General features: G+C 41.8%; 1 protein-coding gene across 5 annotated transcripts in view; it reads left to right on the forward strand.

The window, feature by feature from the left end:
* The first annotated feature begins 1975 nt into the window (after positions 1 to 1975).
* The window catches only part of Edem3 (ER degradation enhancing alpha-mannosidase like protein 3), a 59155-nt gene continuing 46357 nt past the window's right edge, over positions 1976 to 14773 (forward strand). For all 5 annotated transcript variants that reach the window (XM_051147562.1, XM_051147564.1, XM_051147563.1 and 2 more), the window contains exons 1-2: positions 1976 to 2350; positions 6524 to 6569. In XM_051147562.1, the coding sequence (XP_051003519.1) occupies positions 2190 to 2350; positions 6524 to 6569 (207 nt within the window). In that variant the 5' untranslated portion in view covers positions 1976 to 2189. The remainder of the gene's footprint in view (positions 2351 to 6523; positions 6570 to 14773) is intronic.

The following is a 14773-nucleotide window of genomic DNA, read 5'->3' on the forward strand; positions in this document are numbered from 1 at the left end:
GACACAGCACTGGGCATTTTAGAACAAACTGGTTATTATTTAATAACACTCTGGCTAGTAAATACCCTTCCGATGATCACAATGTAGTGCACGTGAAATCGCACTAATAAAGACACAGAGCACAGTGGAAGAGCAAGGAGGAGGGTGACTTGTGCTCTCTGAAATGGCTTAGAACCATTTTGTGGCGATGGAATCTAAGCCAAGTCTTAGTGGCTTGTGGGTGTTAGACAAAGATTTCAGGGTAACAGAGTAGCTAGAAGAGCCAAGATCCAGAAAAGACATTGTGTGAGACAGAAGGCAGTGAGGAGGAATTCTGAGGGCTTGCAAATGCCCTTAAATGCTTACTCCGTGGCAGTGCAGAGAAGAAAAGGGTGGCAGTGCAATCACTTAGGCTGTTGAAATGGTTCAGTGAAGGGATGATGAGAGCTGGGACTGAGCAAAAGCGGACTAGAAATCTGTGTAATTAAGCAACTAGTTGGACACTAGCTATGAGAGAAGAGGATGAGTAAGCACAGTTCCAAAACAATAAATAATTTTACATCTGAGTTTCTCTTGGAGCAGACATAAGGGAAACTGGAGGGGAATATGGCTCTGGAGATCAGGACAGATATAAATCTAGAAATCAACCAGAGAGATAAGGTTGCTTAATCTGTGTCAGACACCACTACAGAGTAACCAAGAGCAAGTGGGTAAGAACAAAACCTTCAGGAAACACCTGCATTTTTTGAAAGAGAAGGAGGAGTGAAGGAAGAAAGATTGTTTTGTAACCAGAGTGGTCAGAGAGATAAGACACAGTGGTGAGGCATTAAAATGAAGAGGTTTCAGACAGTTCAGTACTACCGAATGAACAAATATGAAATTTCCTGTGACCACAGGGGTCATATCCAAGTTCCTCAATTCTGCAGCCACCTGGTGAAGTATTATAAAAGAAAGAAATGCGTGTTTTGCAAGAGAAACCCACTTGTTATTTTACCGACGGTTAGTCTGCCAATCAGCCGTTTCAACTCATTACAACATCCAGTCTTTGCTAAACTTAAAAAAAAAAAAAAAAAAAAAAAAAAAATCACTTTTGCATTCTACACTTCTTTCCTTCCTCTGGCTTTTTAGACAACTACTCTTAATCACGTCCTTAGCTTTACTTTCTCCCCTTCCTTTTGCTCTTCCCCTTCCTTTTGGAGCACTGGTTAGTTGCTGGGGCTTCTGACTAAGAGGTGTAAGCCAGGAGCGAGATTAATGTTTGCTAACTTCCTCAAGCCTTGGCTTCCACGTATGCAAAGGGAGAACGACGGTATCTGTATAGGAGAGTCGAGTATATGCGCTAATGAAAGTAAAATCCTCACATAGTTCAGTCGTCAAACATTGGATTCATTTTGCTGTATTTTCGTTTGCTTGTTTTATTTTGTTGGTCATTTCCTTGAGGGCAGAAGACTATTCCCACTATTCCTCAAGGCATACGATACGACCTGGAGATAAGTCTCATTCTGTCAGCTCTCAGGGAAATAACTTCGGGGAGGGAAGGGCAAATAAGTGACAAGTCCCCAGGACTGGGAAGCCCATCAGCTAGGGCCGCCCGAAAGTCTTGTGGAACGCAGAACGCTTAGAACTTGTGTGGCCTTTACAGGACAGGACTACAAGCCCCAGAACGCAGCGCGCTATCAGGCCGAAACTAGCAAGGCGCCTGTGCACGGGGCTGTAGGCAAGCCCGAGAAAGCAGTGCACTTTGGGACTAGTAGTCCCCAGGAGTTGCCTCCTGGGGTTGGAGGTAGGTCCAGCGGGGGACAGCGGGGGACAGCTCCCTGCCCAGTCCCGCCTTTTGTCCACGTCCCGCTTCTCCTGGCCAATGCCCCGTCCTGTAGCTGGGGCCAGCCCCTCTCTGAAGCTGTCTCCATTGGTCCTGAGGCTATCCCACTTCGGCTCTACCCGGAAGTAGCCTTGGGGAGGCGGTTTCCTAGACTACGACACCGGAAAGCTGGGGGCGGCGCTCCGAGTCGTGGAGGGCGGAGGGTGGTGGCAGCGCTGGCGCTGGGGACCGGCTCGGTGGCTTCAGCAAACAGTTTGGCGCCGGCGGCCGCCAGCCTCAATCCACAGCCCGCGCTCGACTACGGCTCGCAGCCTCCTCGCCGCCTGCAGCCCGCAATGTGGCCCACCGTGCGGGTGTAGCAGCTGCGCGTGCGCGGAACCGCGGGGCCATGAGCGAAGCCGGCGGCGGCCGGGGCTGTGGGTGCCGGGTCCCCCTGCGAGCGTCATGGAGCCTGGTGGCAGCGACGGCCGCTCTCTGCCTGGTGTTGGCCACGTCCGTGTGCACGGCGGGGGCCGCGCCCATGAGTAGGGAAGAGAAGCAGAAGCTTGGGTAAGGGTACGTGGCTGCCAGGGTGGGTTCCTAGCGAGGCTGCCAGCAGTCGCCTGTCATTGCGCCCCGGCGTGCAGTGGAGTTTTTCTCTGGTGACTGGAACAGCTGGTAAGGCTGGACGATCTCGATGCTGTGGACAGGGTCCAGGAGGATGGGAGACGATCCCCGGGACGTGACCTCGGGGGCTGTCGGATGTCTCCTGGGCCGCCTGTGACATGTGTGGTGGTGTGTCAGCGCCGCTGCCATGTCAGGGACTGGTGGAGGGGCTTAGCACCCGGGTAGCGGAGTCCTGGGGGTGGGGTGCCTTTTGGCGGGGGCAGGGTTAGAGTTCTCGGCCAAGTAAACTCCCAGCGGGAAAATGTTGTGGTGTTTACACCTGTTAAAGGAAAGGGGTGTTCACTGGAACTTGAACTTTTCTGATTTCGCTGTCTTCTTGTTATGTTTTCTTTCCTTCACTGCATTTGTGAAACGGAGCAGGCCATTTGATGTTCTTCAAAGTCCTCAATTAAATGTACCCCCTTAAGAGTAGTTTTGTGAGTCTTAAAAGTGTTACAAAACTCTATTTGTAGTGCTTAATCCAATGACTCTAATCACATCCGGAGTGGCACAAATGAATATGAACAAAGTGGAGAATCTGAAAATTGGCAAAACCGTGACCAGTTAAGTGAGAGAAGAGGAAATTCGTGTGTGTCAGTAGCACGAACAGTTAATTGTGAGAGATCGCTTATTTAAAACAGTAGGGCTAGTGAAGACACTAAAAACTGGCTAGGAATGTAAATTGTGTAACTTATTGACACCAATTCCTGAATTTTAAATTGTGCTTGTTCTATGGTTCATTTTTTTTTCCTCTGGGGATCTATCCTACAGAAATAAAAGCACAGTTAGAGACAAGTGTGTAAAGGGGCGCCTTTTCAAGGGACGGAACGGGTCCTGGGAGGGAAATGGTTGAGCATGATGTTTTGTTCTATATTATGAAATAATATTTATGCATTTGGAAAGCGTTCTATACTAAAGGAAGGTGGTAAGATAAAATATAAATAGTAGGCATACCATTTTATAAGAAATTGTTTGAACTTAGGAAAAAAAAGATAACTTACCGCATAATGATCAGATGAAAGGGAAGTGGAGCCTTCAGTTCTACTGTATCTAATATACATGCTTCTTTATTGCGGTCATTGCGAAAGAACTGTATTCATTTTGTTTTTTGTTTTTGTTTTTTTGAGACAGGGTTTCTCTATGTAACAGCCCTGACTGTCCTGGACTCACTTTGTAGACCAAGCTGGCTTCAAACTCACAGCCATCTGCCTGCCTCTGCCTCCCCGAGTGCTGGGATTACCGGCATGCTCCACCACACCTGGCTAGTTTTTTTTTTTTTTTTTTTTTTTTTTTTAATAAAAGAGCAAATAAAAATCTGAGGAAAAGAAGATGAAGTTTCAGCTATCCAAACAAAATTACCAGTGAATTCTGGTACCTTGCCTTTTTTTTTTTTTGCATTGTTTTGTGACGTTTTAATGACTTCCCCACTTTGTTGGCACTTGACTCATGCCATCTCTAAAATCGTTATTTCGTCACGAGGTGAATGCTGTCCCCATTGTGCAAATGAAGAAACTGAGATTCAAGGTTAACTTGCTCAGAGTCTCAAAGCTGGTAATAAGCGGAGTCAGGTTTGTTGCTGTGGTTTTGTTCCTGTATGTTTTCTAACCTATGGCATATGCAGAGCTCATACTCTTCACAGTGCTCTACTTCCTTAAGATTTGGTGGGGGGGGGGGGGAGAACAGTATTATTTCTATTATGTTTGCAAATATTTTATTTGTCTTTCTTATTAAAATTGTATATGACAAATCAGTGAGCCCCAGGTTCAGTATCAAAAAATAAGATGTAGAGCCCTCCCCACCCCCCCCCCCCCAGTTGTTGTGAACAGTTGCTCAGTTGCTTCCACTTAAATACTTGATCATATGCAGTCTTAGCTTTCATGGAATTTTTTTTTCAGGATGGTAGATTTTGTTAATATTTTTCACTAGCAGAGAATACAGATCAACATAGCTATTATTATGTTGGGAGGCAGTGGGACTTTAGAAAACCATTTATAGAAATTATTTAAGAATGAAAAACATTTTTTTCATGGGGGAGTCAGATTTCTAATATATCTTATGCAGTTGCTAAGTTGATAAAAAACTATAGAAACTTTGTAACTGTTTAATACAGTCACTGTGTCATTCTGTAGTTATGTCCACTTTGAAGTTCCTGTTGTGGGACTGGTTGTGTGCTGCACAGGTGCAAGCAGGCTCTTGTATACAACTACAGTTTACTCATAATTTGGAAAATTCAAAGCTCTCAAAATTGAGTTAGCAAGTTAGAATTTTTTTCACTTGTGATGCACGTGTAGACTCTAGGGTTCCCAGAGACAGGAACTTTCCTTTCTTGATATTAATCGTTTAGCCTATGTCAGGGAAGGAAGAGTTGACATAGCCCATTCTATGTTAGCGGGATTGTGGGGCCTTGACTTGGCCGCTTTTTGAAAAATCTTTATTGTTTGCAAGATGAGAGATCCTGTAAGATACTCCTTAATTTTCTGAAATTCTCTGCATCTGTGTAAATGTACAATCTTTTAAACCAGTGGTGGGTTTTTTGTTTTTGTTTTAAATTACGTGTGTGTGTGTGTGTGTGTGTGTGTGTGTGTGTGTGTGTGTGTGTGTTGTGCCTTGGCCTGTGGAGTGACAGAATAGCGTGGAGAACTCAGTTTATCTCCTTCCACCATGTGGGTTCTTGGGATTAACCTCAGCCTGCCAGGGTCTTTGCCATTACCCAGTGAACCACCTTGGTAGCCAAGCAAGGTCTTGTTTTTAATGGTTAGGCATTTAAAAATAGTTATAAAAAGTCAGGACTTATTTAGGTCACAAAATGAAGAACTCGGCCTGGCTGGTCATTACAGCCAGGGTCTGGATAGGAGATCTCTCTGCCTGTTAGCTTTGTTATTAACAGCATCTCCTCATCCATTGTTCTGAAAAATGACAATGTAGCATAATAGGAAGGCAAAGAAAGAAAGCCTTAAATTAAAAAAAAAAAAACTTTTTTTTTTTTACTACTTTTTCTATTCCCGATTTTAGAAACTGGAACTTTGGGAGGAGAAGTATTAGTAAAAGACTTGTTCGTTGTCTTTCTTAGCTGAGTATTAGGTTTGGCCCTGTCTGGCTCTCACATTATTAGCCTTCGCAGTAGCACTCAAGTCCTGGCCATGAGAATGGTTCATTGTGAGACTTAGACCTTAGTTTCTGAGACCTGGTGGGGTTTGATGAGTGAATCTGGTCTGGGCACTTGCGACCTTGCAGCCCCAGCCTCTGAAAGATAGAAGTCTCCCTTTGAGCTTTAGAGTTTTTATTGTTGAAGTGAATTCTATTTTTTAAAGAGTGTTCTTAAGAGCACAGTATACATCAAAAAGTGTATCATTTGAAACGAGAGAAGCATAGTATGTATTTAACTAGGCATTAGTGGTTTTACTCAGTTTAAGGGGAAAGGCTAAGGCTTGAGAAAATATTTTTATTTCATATTAGTATACACACCCCACTACCCTTAGTAAAATATATAGAATATGCTAAGCAATAAATGGTACTAAAAATCATTGCTTTGAGGAGTTGTCTGGAAACATCCTACCCCAAGAATTAGTTACGTAATTATGTTAATAGCTGTAGTATTCCCTTCAAGACCAGCTTTACTTCTCTGCTGTCATGACATGGATCAGTCAGTAGTATTCTTAGAAAACAAAACAAAACAAAAAGCAAACAGAAGCTGGTTTTTTTTTTTTTATGTTTTTGGTTTTTTGAGACAGGGTTTCTCTGTGTGGCTTTGGCTGCACTAGATTCACTTTGTAGACCAGGCTGGCCTCGAACTCAGAGTGGTCCACCTGCCTCTGCCTCCTGAGTGCTGGAATTAAAGGCGTGCCACACCATGCCTGGCCAAACAGAAGTTTTATATAAATTGCTAGGACTAAGGTAGTGAAGGTTTGGCCCAGCTCTTTGTGGTGAGGTAATCAAGACTCTCCTCACTCTCTGGTATCCTAACTTGTTTTATTTACTTATTTCATTAGTGTGCTTTTGTGGAGGGGAATTATGTTCCTGAAGTACAATAGATAGACTATACATAACTTTTCTCCCTCTCTGTTTTTTCACAATTAGAAATCAAGTCCTGGAAATGTTTGATCATGCTTATGGCAACTATATGGTAAGTATGAAGCTCACCTGTGCACGCTGTGTATAGCAGCCGACTGCACACAGTTGGGAAGGTTTGAAACCTGAATTACTACTGTACATTTTTTGAGAAAGCTTTTAAAAAAACAGGACAAACATAAGCTGGCAAAATATTCCTGGTAGTGATTCTTAGGGAACCAGTTGATTGAATAGGTAAGAAACTGAAACCAGATCATGAACCGTTGTTTGTAAGCAGTTTATTAGGTGCTAGTGGCTGCGGCAGTTACTAGTGTACATAGGTAAACAGGAGGACAAGGTTGTGTGTGGCTTTAAGGGCTGTCCTTTAGGAAACACTGCAGCACCACTTTACAAGCCTACGAGGACACCATTGCATAAGTCAAGTAGGAGTTAATATCACTCAGCTTCTGTCCAGATGCTACCATGTGGCCTCTGAATTGAATGAAGTTTGCTTTCTGTTGGGCCAGTGCTTCAGAGCTACGGTAAGATGAAGAACCAGCTTCCACTGTCAGGGATGAAAGCTCTAGGGCTCTCGCACACAAAAAGGTAGATAAAACAGCAAGCAAATTTTAAGAGTTCAAAAGAAAGTTTTGCATAAAAAATTTCTGTTAATTTGTAAAGTGTTTAATGAAGTTAAACTGAGAATTTCTTTTCCTTTCGTTGTTTTTACATTTAAAATATGCCAGGAGACTTTCTCTTATGATAGCCTGAAAGTATAGTTAGCAAAATTTGGCAGAGAGCTGATGCTAAGTCTTTTTAAGATACTTTTCATCTGACTCAGTAAATCCATTTTTATATAGGACAGATATCATTAAACATCAATATCATTAGATCCTCTTATATTTTCTTATATTTTGTATTTTTTAAAAAAATTTATATGTCTGTGAGTATATGCCATGTGAGTGCTCACAGAGGCCAGAAGAGAGTATCCAATCGCTAGGAGCAGGAGGTTGTGAGCGCCAAAGGTGGGTACTAAGAGGCAAAATCAGGTCTTCTGGAAGAGCAGTAATTGCTCCTAACCCCCTGCCCAACCCCCAGTTACCTCTCTAGGCTCTGTTTTTATATTTTAAACATGTTTTATATTTGATAGCCCTGTTCTCTTATCACTTGATTAGAGTGAGGTTTGCCTTTCAGTAATATTTCTGGACTCTGATGGTTTTGAAGCTTTGGGTGCAAACATTGAAAACATAATTGTAAACTTACTACTCAGTATGACTGTAGCTATTCCTTTAGTATTGTTTTCAAAATCATTTACTCCTCATTCGTTTTGCTTGACAGAAGCTTAGTTTAACACGTTTAGGCTAGTTACGGTATAGAAGTAGCCAAATGGACCCTAGCGAGACCCTCCAATTATAGCCAGCTCATACAGGTAAACTTTGATTCCAAAGCTGAGTAAAATAGGAGACAGCTAGATGGCTTTACCACATTTTGCTCTAAATAGGGCCCTCTCTTTAAAGATTTTATTTGCTGTGTGTATGTATTTGTGTGTATGTGTTGGTGTGTGTGCATGGAGGGTGGACATCAGTGTTGGGTATCTTCCTTAGTCACTGTTCACCTTCATTTTTGCTACAGGGTCTCTCACTGACCCTGAAGCTCACAGCGTGGCTAGACTGGCAGGCCCAGCATCCTTTCTCTGTGTCTGCAGTGCTGGGATTGTTGACATGAATTGTCACGTCTGGCTTTCGTGTAGGCTCTGGGGAGTCTGAGCTCAGATCTTTATGCTTGTGGGACAAGCACTTTGTTGACTGAGCCATCTCCCCAGTCTTGGGAACCGCTTTTATAAAGTATGTTATCTTTAATATTTCTCCCTCTTAGTTAAAGTCCTGCCAATACGTACTCAGTGGTGTTTGTGACACAGTGGGTACCAAGGGCAGCCCTCACACGATTCTCTGACCCAATTACTAACGTAAGCTAGCTGGGTGACTTTGCTATAATAACTACATAGAAGATTGAAGCGAGCGGAGTGTCCGCTGTGTAGGATTGCGGTTGAATGACATTTCTGTGTCCGCTGTGTAGGATTGCGGTTGAATGGCATTTCTGTGTCCGCTGTGTAGGATTGCGGTTGGATGGCAGTTCTGTGTCTGCTGTGTAGGGGTTGCAGCTGGCTGGCAGTTCTGTGTCCGCTGTGTAGGGGTTGCAGCTGGATGGCAGTTCTGTGTCCGCTGTGTAGGGGTTGCAGCTGGCTGGCAGTTCTGTGTCCGCTGTGTAGGGGTTGCAGCTGGATGGCAGTTCTGCGTTTTTATTCACTTAGATCCTAGACTGATCAGTTAACTCATTTAAGTCAGGTCTTGTAAAATGGGGATAACTGCAGAGGATTACTGTAGACCATAAGATTTTTTAAAAAGAGAGAGACACTTTTTTATTTTTAATTTTTGATAAAATCAGCTTTTGTATGTCTTGTGCTTAGCATGGTACTTGAACACCTAAACACTTATTAAGTATTTTTTTAAAGAACTAAATTGAATTCTTATGAAAATGAAATGAAACTTTTTACATTTGATTATTTTTATACATCTTGCCTTTTAAAGAAACAACTTCATAAACTTCCTTTAAAATGGGAAGCTATGGAGGATTTCAGGGTCTATAAACTTCTGTCCGTGTTAGATGGAGAGCGCCTGCTACGTGATAAGCTTTTAATAATGTAGAGCTTGTCCTATTTCTCACTAGTTGTTTGCAGTGTTGTTCGTCAGTCTGTTCTACAGCAGTTTGCTTGAGTCTACTTGGCCCCTGGGGGAAAGAAAATGGTGTTTTCAAAAGGTGGCCAATATAAAGTAGTTAGGAGCACGGCCTTGGCACCTGGAAGAGGATTCCTGAGGAGACTGCCACCTGCCAGCCTGGTTAGGAAGGGAAGGCTGAGCTGATGTCAGAGCCTGTTTCCTCATCAGTATAAAGTGAAGTCAGTCCTTCACCTGCCTTGCAGAGTTGTGCAAGGCTGTCTTTTACACGACTGCCTAGTTAGAACAGTGTCTGACAAGCAGGAAGCACTGTGTGTAACTGCGACTGATAATTACAACTGTTATGTATTATTTGCTGAAGATGGAAATTTCTCCTATAAGCTGAATGTAGTGCCACACACCCTCTAATACCAGCACTTTTTGGCAGAGGCAGGAGGATTACCACCAGTTCCAGGCATCCTGGTCTATATAGCAAGTTTTAGGCCAATCAGGACTAAGACCCTGTCTTAAGAAAACTAAAATCAAAACAAAAACCAGAAAGGGAGAAAATTCTCTCCTAAAATTCATGTAGATTTGAACCCAAATGTGTTTCTAGATTGAACGGAGAACTTCCTGTGAGCGCGTACTTCCTCCAGTGTGAGGCATGTGCTCTTGAGCTGACTGCTCTGTCTGCTGATGCCTCACAGTCCCTGTGTACTGCCTCTCCACAGAATGTCATGCCAGGTGTTGCTACATCTCTGTGGCCCCTGAATTATGGAGGTTCTCTGACTTTTGTGTTATTGCCATAGCTCTTAACGTTATGTTGATGATTGTGCGACAGATCTCTAGTCCCCACCAAACTGTGACGTATTCTCAGTGAACTAATTGCACAGATGGCTTTCTCTTTTCCCCAGATCGCATGCAATTTGATGTTTATTTTGGCAGTTCTTGCATAATCTTACTTAGCCCTAGACCATAGTCACTCTAAGGCTTCTAGTAACAGGTTTTGCATAGCTATGCTGAGTTGAGTTTATAAATTAATGCAGATGATAAAATGGTGTATGTCAGGGCCATTCCTTGGGGACCAAGGGAGGAGGAGGAGGATGATTATGCTATTTGATTCCTGGTGTTTATCCTGGCTACTCTGGGCAATCAAACTGTTGTTAGCAAAAGATGTACTTTGTAGACCCCCAAATATTACAGAAAACTGGACGGAGTTGGATACTTTCTTCAACAAGTAGAGGCTTCCTAGTACTGTAGTCACTTTATGTTTGCTTTCCTGAAATAAATAGTGTTGTTTTTAACAAAATCTCTCTATTGTTCGGTTTTACCAAGAAAGACACCGAGCCAGAAGCTGGGGTAAAAGCCTGCTAGCTCAGAGAGGCTGCACACAGCTGACCTTCCTCCTAGGCTCATGTCCCAGAAGGAGTGTCCCTCCCTTTTACTTCCTGTGTGTTTCTACCTGTTGTCATCCTCCTGACTTCCTCTTCCTCTCTATGGCATTTTTCTTAATACTCCTATGTTCACTTCCTGTCCACTGGTTGCTTGCTCCGCCTCTTGACCTATGGTTGACTTAATTTAATCCTGTTTACAATATTCAAGCAGAAAGCTCTTGCAATAATGGTGTGTGTGCTAAAGATGAGCCACACCACAGCTAAAAAGGCTTTTCCAGTAAATATCACAATCTCTGGGTTCACAGTGTCATCAAATATCCTGCAACGAAATAGTCTTTTTCGTCATTTTGAGACAGCCTCTGTATGAACTCACTATATAGCACAGGCTGACCTAAAACTCGTGATCCTCCTGCATCAGCCTCTCGAGTGCCAAGATTATAGCTGTGCACCATCGCACCCAGCTGATTAGTTTTCATTGCTAAACCATAGGAGCGATTTTAAAATGCAACAGATTTATGTCCATTTATTTAGTAATGCCTCTCCCCCTTCAAAACTTTATTTTACAAAATATCCACAACACACAATTTACCATTTTAGTCATTTTAAGAAAAACAGCTCTGTGGCATTTGTCTCTAGAACAGTGGTTCTCAGCATCTGGGTAGTGACCCCTTTGGGGGTTAAATGACCCTTTCACAAGGGTCACATATCAGATATCCCGCATATCAGATAGTTACACAGTAGCAAAATTATAGTTATGAAGTAGCAACAAAACTTCTATGGCTAGGGGTGCCCACAATGTAAGGGACGGTGTTAAAAGTCACAGCGTAAGCAAGGTTGAGAACCACTGGCCCAGAGCATCAGTCCCTCTCCCATCTGAAGCTCTGCACTGGATTTTTCTTTCTAATCACCTACTCACCAAGAAGAGTAATCTAGAAACAGAATGTCTCAGACAGGTGCTAGGTCATCTGGGGAGTGAGAGTTTGTGTTTAGAAAAAACAGCCAGACTTTTCTTTGGTTTGCATTTCCCACCAGCAGTGCATGCGCTCAGATACTACACATCCTCTCACGGGCTGGCATGACCAAGCCTTTAATTTTAGCTGTTCTAGTGGGTGTGCGGTAGTGTCTCGCTGACTTAAATTTCATTTTCCTGGTGACTAATGCTGTTGAAAAGTCTTCCTGTGCATTTATTTTGTATTCGTGCATCTTTTTTTGAAGAATCATCTGTTACAGGTTTTTTTTTTTTTTTTTTTTTTTTTTAATTTTAAACTCAAGTCCTTTGTCTTGTTATTGCTAAGTTGTGAAAATTATTTTATATCCTGGATCTGAGACCTTTGTCATGTTCTATGGATTTTTTTAAGTTTGTATTTTGAATTTTAATTTTTCTAACAGTGATGTTTGAAGTAGGAATAATTTAAAATGTTATCAATGTTAATCTTGTATTTGAACATTTTTCATGCTTTTATTGTTTCCTAAAAAATACTTTCCTAATCCAAGGACACAAAACTTTCCTTTTTTTGCTCCTGGATGATTTTTTTTTTAATATATAACTTTAGTTTATTCACTTAGACTTGTGACTCATTTTGAGTTAATATTTGCACATGATGACATAAAGGTTTTCTTTTCATGTGTGCATATGTAGTTATTATGGCACTATTGTTGTAATGACTGGCCTGTTCCTGCACAATTACCTTGACACCTATGTAAAAGGAAAGATTTGACTGTGGGTGGCTGTGTGGGTAGGTGGGTAGGTGGGTAGGTAGGTGGGTGGGCAGATAGGTAGGTGAGTAGGTAGGTGGGTGGGTAGGTAGGTGAGTAGGTAGGTGAGTGGGCAGATAGGTAGGTGAGTAGGTAGGTGGGTGGGTAGGTAGGTGAGTAGGTAGGTGGATGGGCAGATAGGTAGGTGGGTAGGTAGGTAGATTGATGGGGCTGTCTAGGCTCTGTGCTTTGTTTCCTGCTTCTTTACACCAGTGTCACATTGGCCCAATTTTTGTAACCTTGTGACACATTCTCGGCTCAGCATTGTCAATCTGCTAGCTTTGTTTTCCTTTTCCAGGATTGTTTCTGGCTATTTTAGATTTTTTAGATTTTTTTTTTTTTTTTGCATTTTTATGTAAAATCAAGACCATATTGCCAGTTTCTGCTCAGTCACCAGCTTTTGTTTGGTGTTATGTTGAATCAATAGAACAATTTGCAGAGAATTTCTTTTTTCTGTTTTTTCCCCCCTGAAACAGTCTTGAACTTACTGTGTAGGCAGAAATCACCTTGAACTCCTGATCCTCCTCTCCCTTATCCAAGTGCTGTGCTGTGATCTCAGCTGTGCACCCTGATACCTACCTGGCTTTATGGAGAGACCTGATTTCCCTCTTTCTTTCTTTCTTTCTTTCTTTCTTTCTTTCTTTCTTCCTTTCTTTCTTTCTTGTTTTCCAAGACAGTTTCTCTGTGTAACAGCACTGATTGTCTTGGAACACAGATCCTCCTGCCTCGGCCTCCCTAGTGCTGGGATTAAAGGTGTGCACCACTGCACCAGGCAGAGAACTGATTCTTAATATTAAGTCTTTATGAATATTGCTCTACCTACTTAGGCTCAATAATATGGTTATGATTTTAGTTGTTGTATTTTACTAGGGTGAAATGTTTTCCCTTTACCTAATATGTAATAAGTGCTACTAAAAAGTCTTCAGGCTGGCATTTTGACTTGACTCTCTATAGCTGAGTTTGTCACCTCAAGCCATAGGAAGTTGAAAGTCTAATATGGAGAATACTAGTTTGTATCTTAACTTACTTTTCCCCCTTTGCTTTTAGTCAGGTACCTTTTCTTTGTGGTTCCTGCAAGACTCTTTTTATCACCTGAGTTTCACTTCTGAGTTATAATTAGTTATTCAATGTTTTTGTGACTCTTTGTTTTGTTAACATGATTGTTTCCCCTTTTCTGGCAACACGTGGAGAGGAGACATTACTGTGTGTCACACAGCCGGGCTGTCTGGAGCCTGCTGCAGCTGTTTGCTGCCACGTATGCTTTGCTCTGGCAGTATGCAAACTCTCTGGAGTGCGCTTTGTGGTTAACCTGAAGGAAGGCCCTGGCTTTATTTTATCTTTAACCTTGAGACAAAGAGTATGAAGTATTTTTATACCTTACCTCCAAGTTACTTTGATTATTCTATTTTGTACTTAATGTGGATATTTTTATTATCTAGATAGGTTCAGGGTTTGAATTTTCATATATAATTTGGAGTTTAGATTTACATTTAATTTCAGATAAAAGCATTTGTGATTTTGCTTTATAGAACTCAAAAAATAGCAGTATGAGGTTTCTAAACAGTAGGTGAAAATACTAAGGAACTTTTGCCATCAGATTAATATTTTGTCTTTTTACAAAATAACTTTTAAAATATTAAAGCAACTTTAAATTTTTTTGCTTTTATAATTTACATGTATTAAATGTAAAACAAAGCAATAAAATTATAAGCACTCTGGGGAATCAGTTGTTATAGGATTGACACATAAAAATAATGAGGAATTTATGCTGAAAATGTGTATTATTAAAAATTTTAAAATATAGCATAAAATTCAGAATGTGGTGACTAGATATAGATTCTAATTATGTCAAAATATTTGTTGCCTAGAATCATCTCAGGATGAATCATTATGGAACATTCAGTTTTCTAAAAAGTAGGCTAAGAAATACAGACAGTGTTGATGACTGTAACCATTACTCAAGTGTATAGGAAAAATGAGAATTAAAAAAAAAAGATTTACGGCTGTGGCGCACTCCTTTAATCCCAGCACTCAGGAGGCAGAGGCAGGTGGATCTCTGTGAGTTCGAAGCCAGCCTGATCTACAAAGCGAGTTCAGGAACAACCAAAACCGCACAGAGAAACCCTGTCTCAAAAAAACAAAAACAACAACAAAAAGATTTATTCATGTTTCTGTGTCTTAAGTGTTTCCCCACGTGTATCTGAGTGCAGCACCTGCATACAGTGTCCTTGGAGGCTAGAAGAGGTGTCAGATCCCTGGAAGTGGACTTAAAAGTGGTGCTGAGCCACTTTCTAGATGCCAGGAACTGCACCTGGGGCCTTTGGAAAAGCTGTTATCTAGTCCTGTTCTGTTGCTCTGAAAACACTATGACCAAAAATAATTTGGAGAGGAGCGGATCATCCAGGAAGTCAGGGCAG

Source organism: Acomys russatus, chromosome 6 (genome assembly GCF_903995435.1).
Source record: "Acomys russatus chromosome 6, mAcoRus1.1, whole genome shotgun sequence".
NCBI lineage: Eukaryota > Metazoa > Chordata > Mammalia > Rodentia > Muridae > Acomys > Acomys russatus.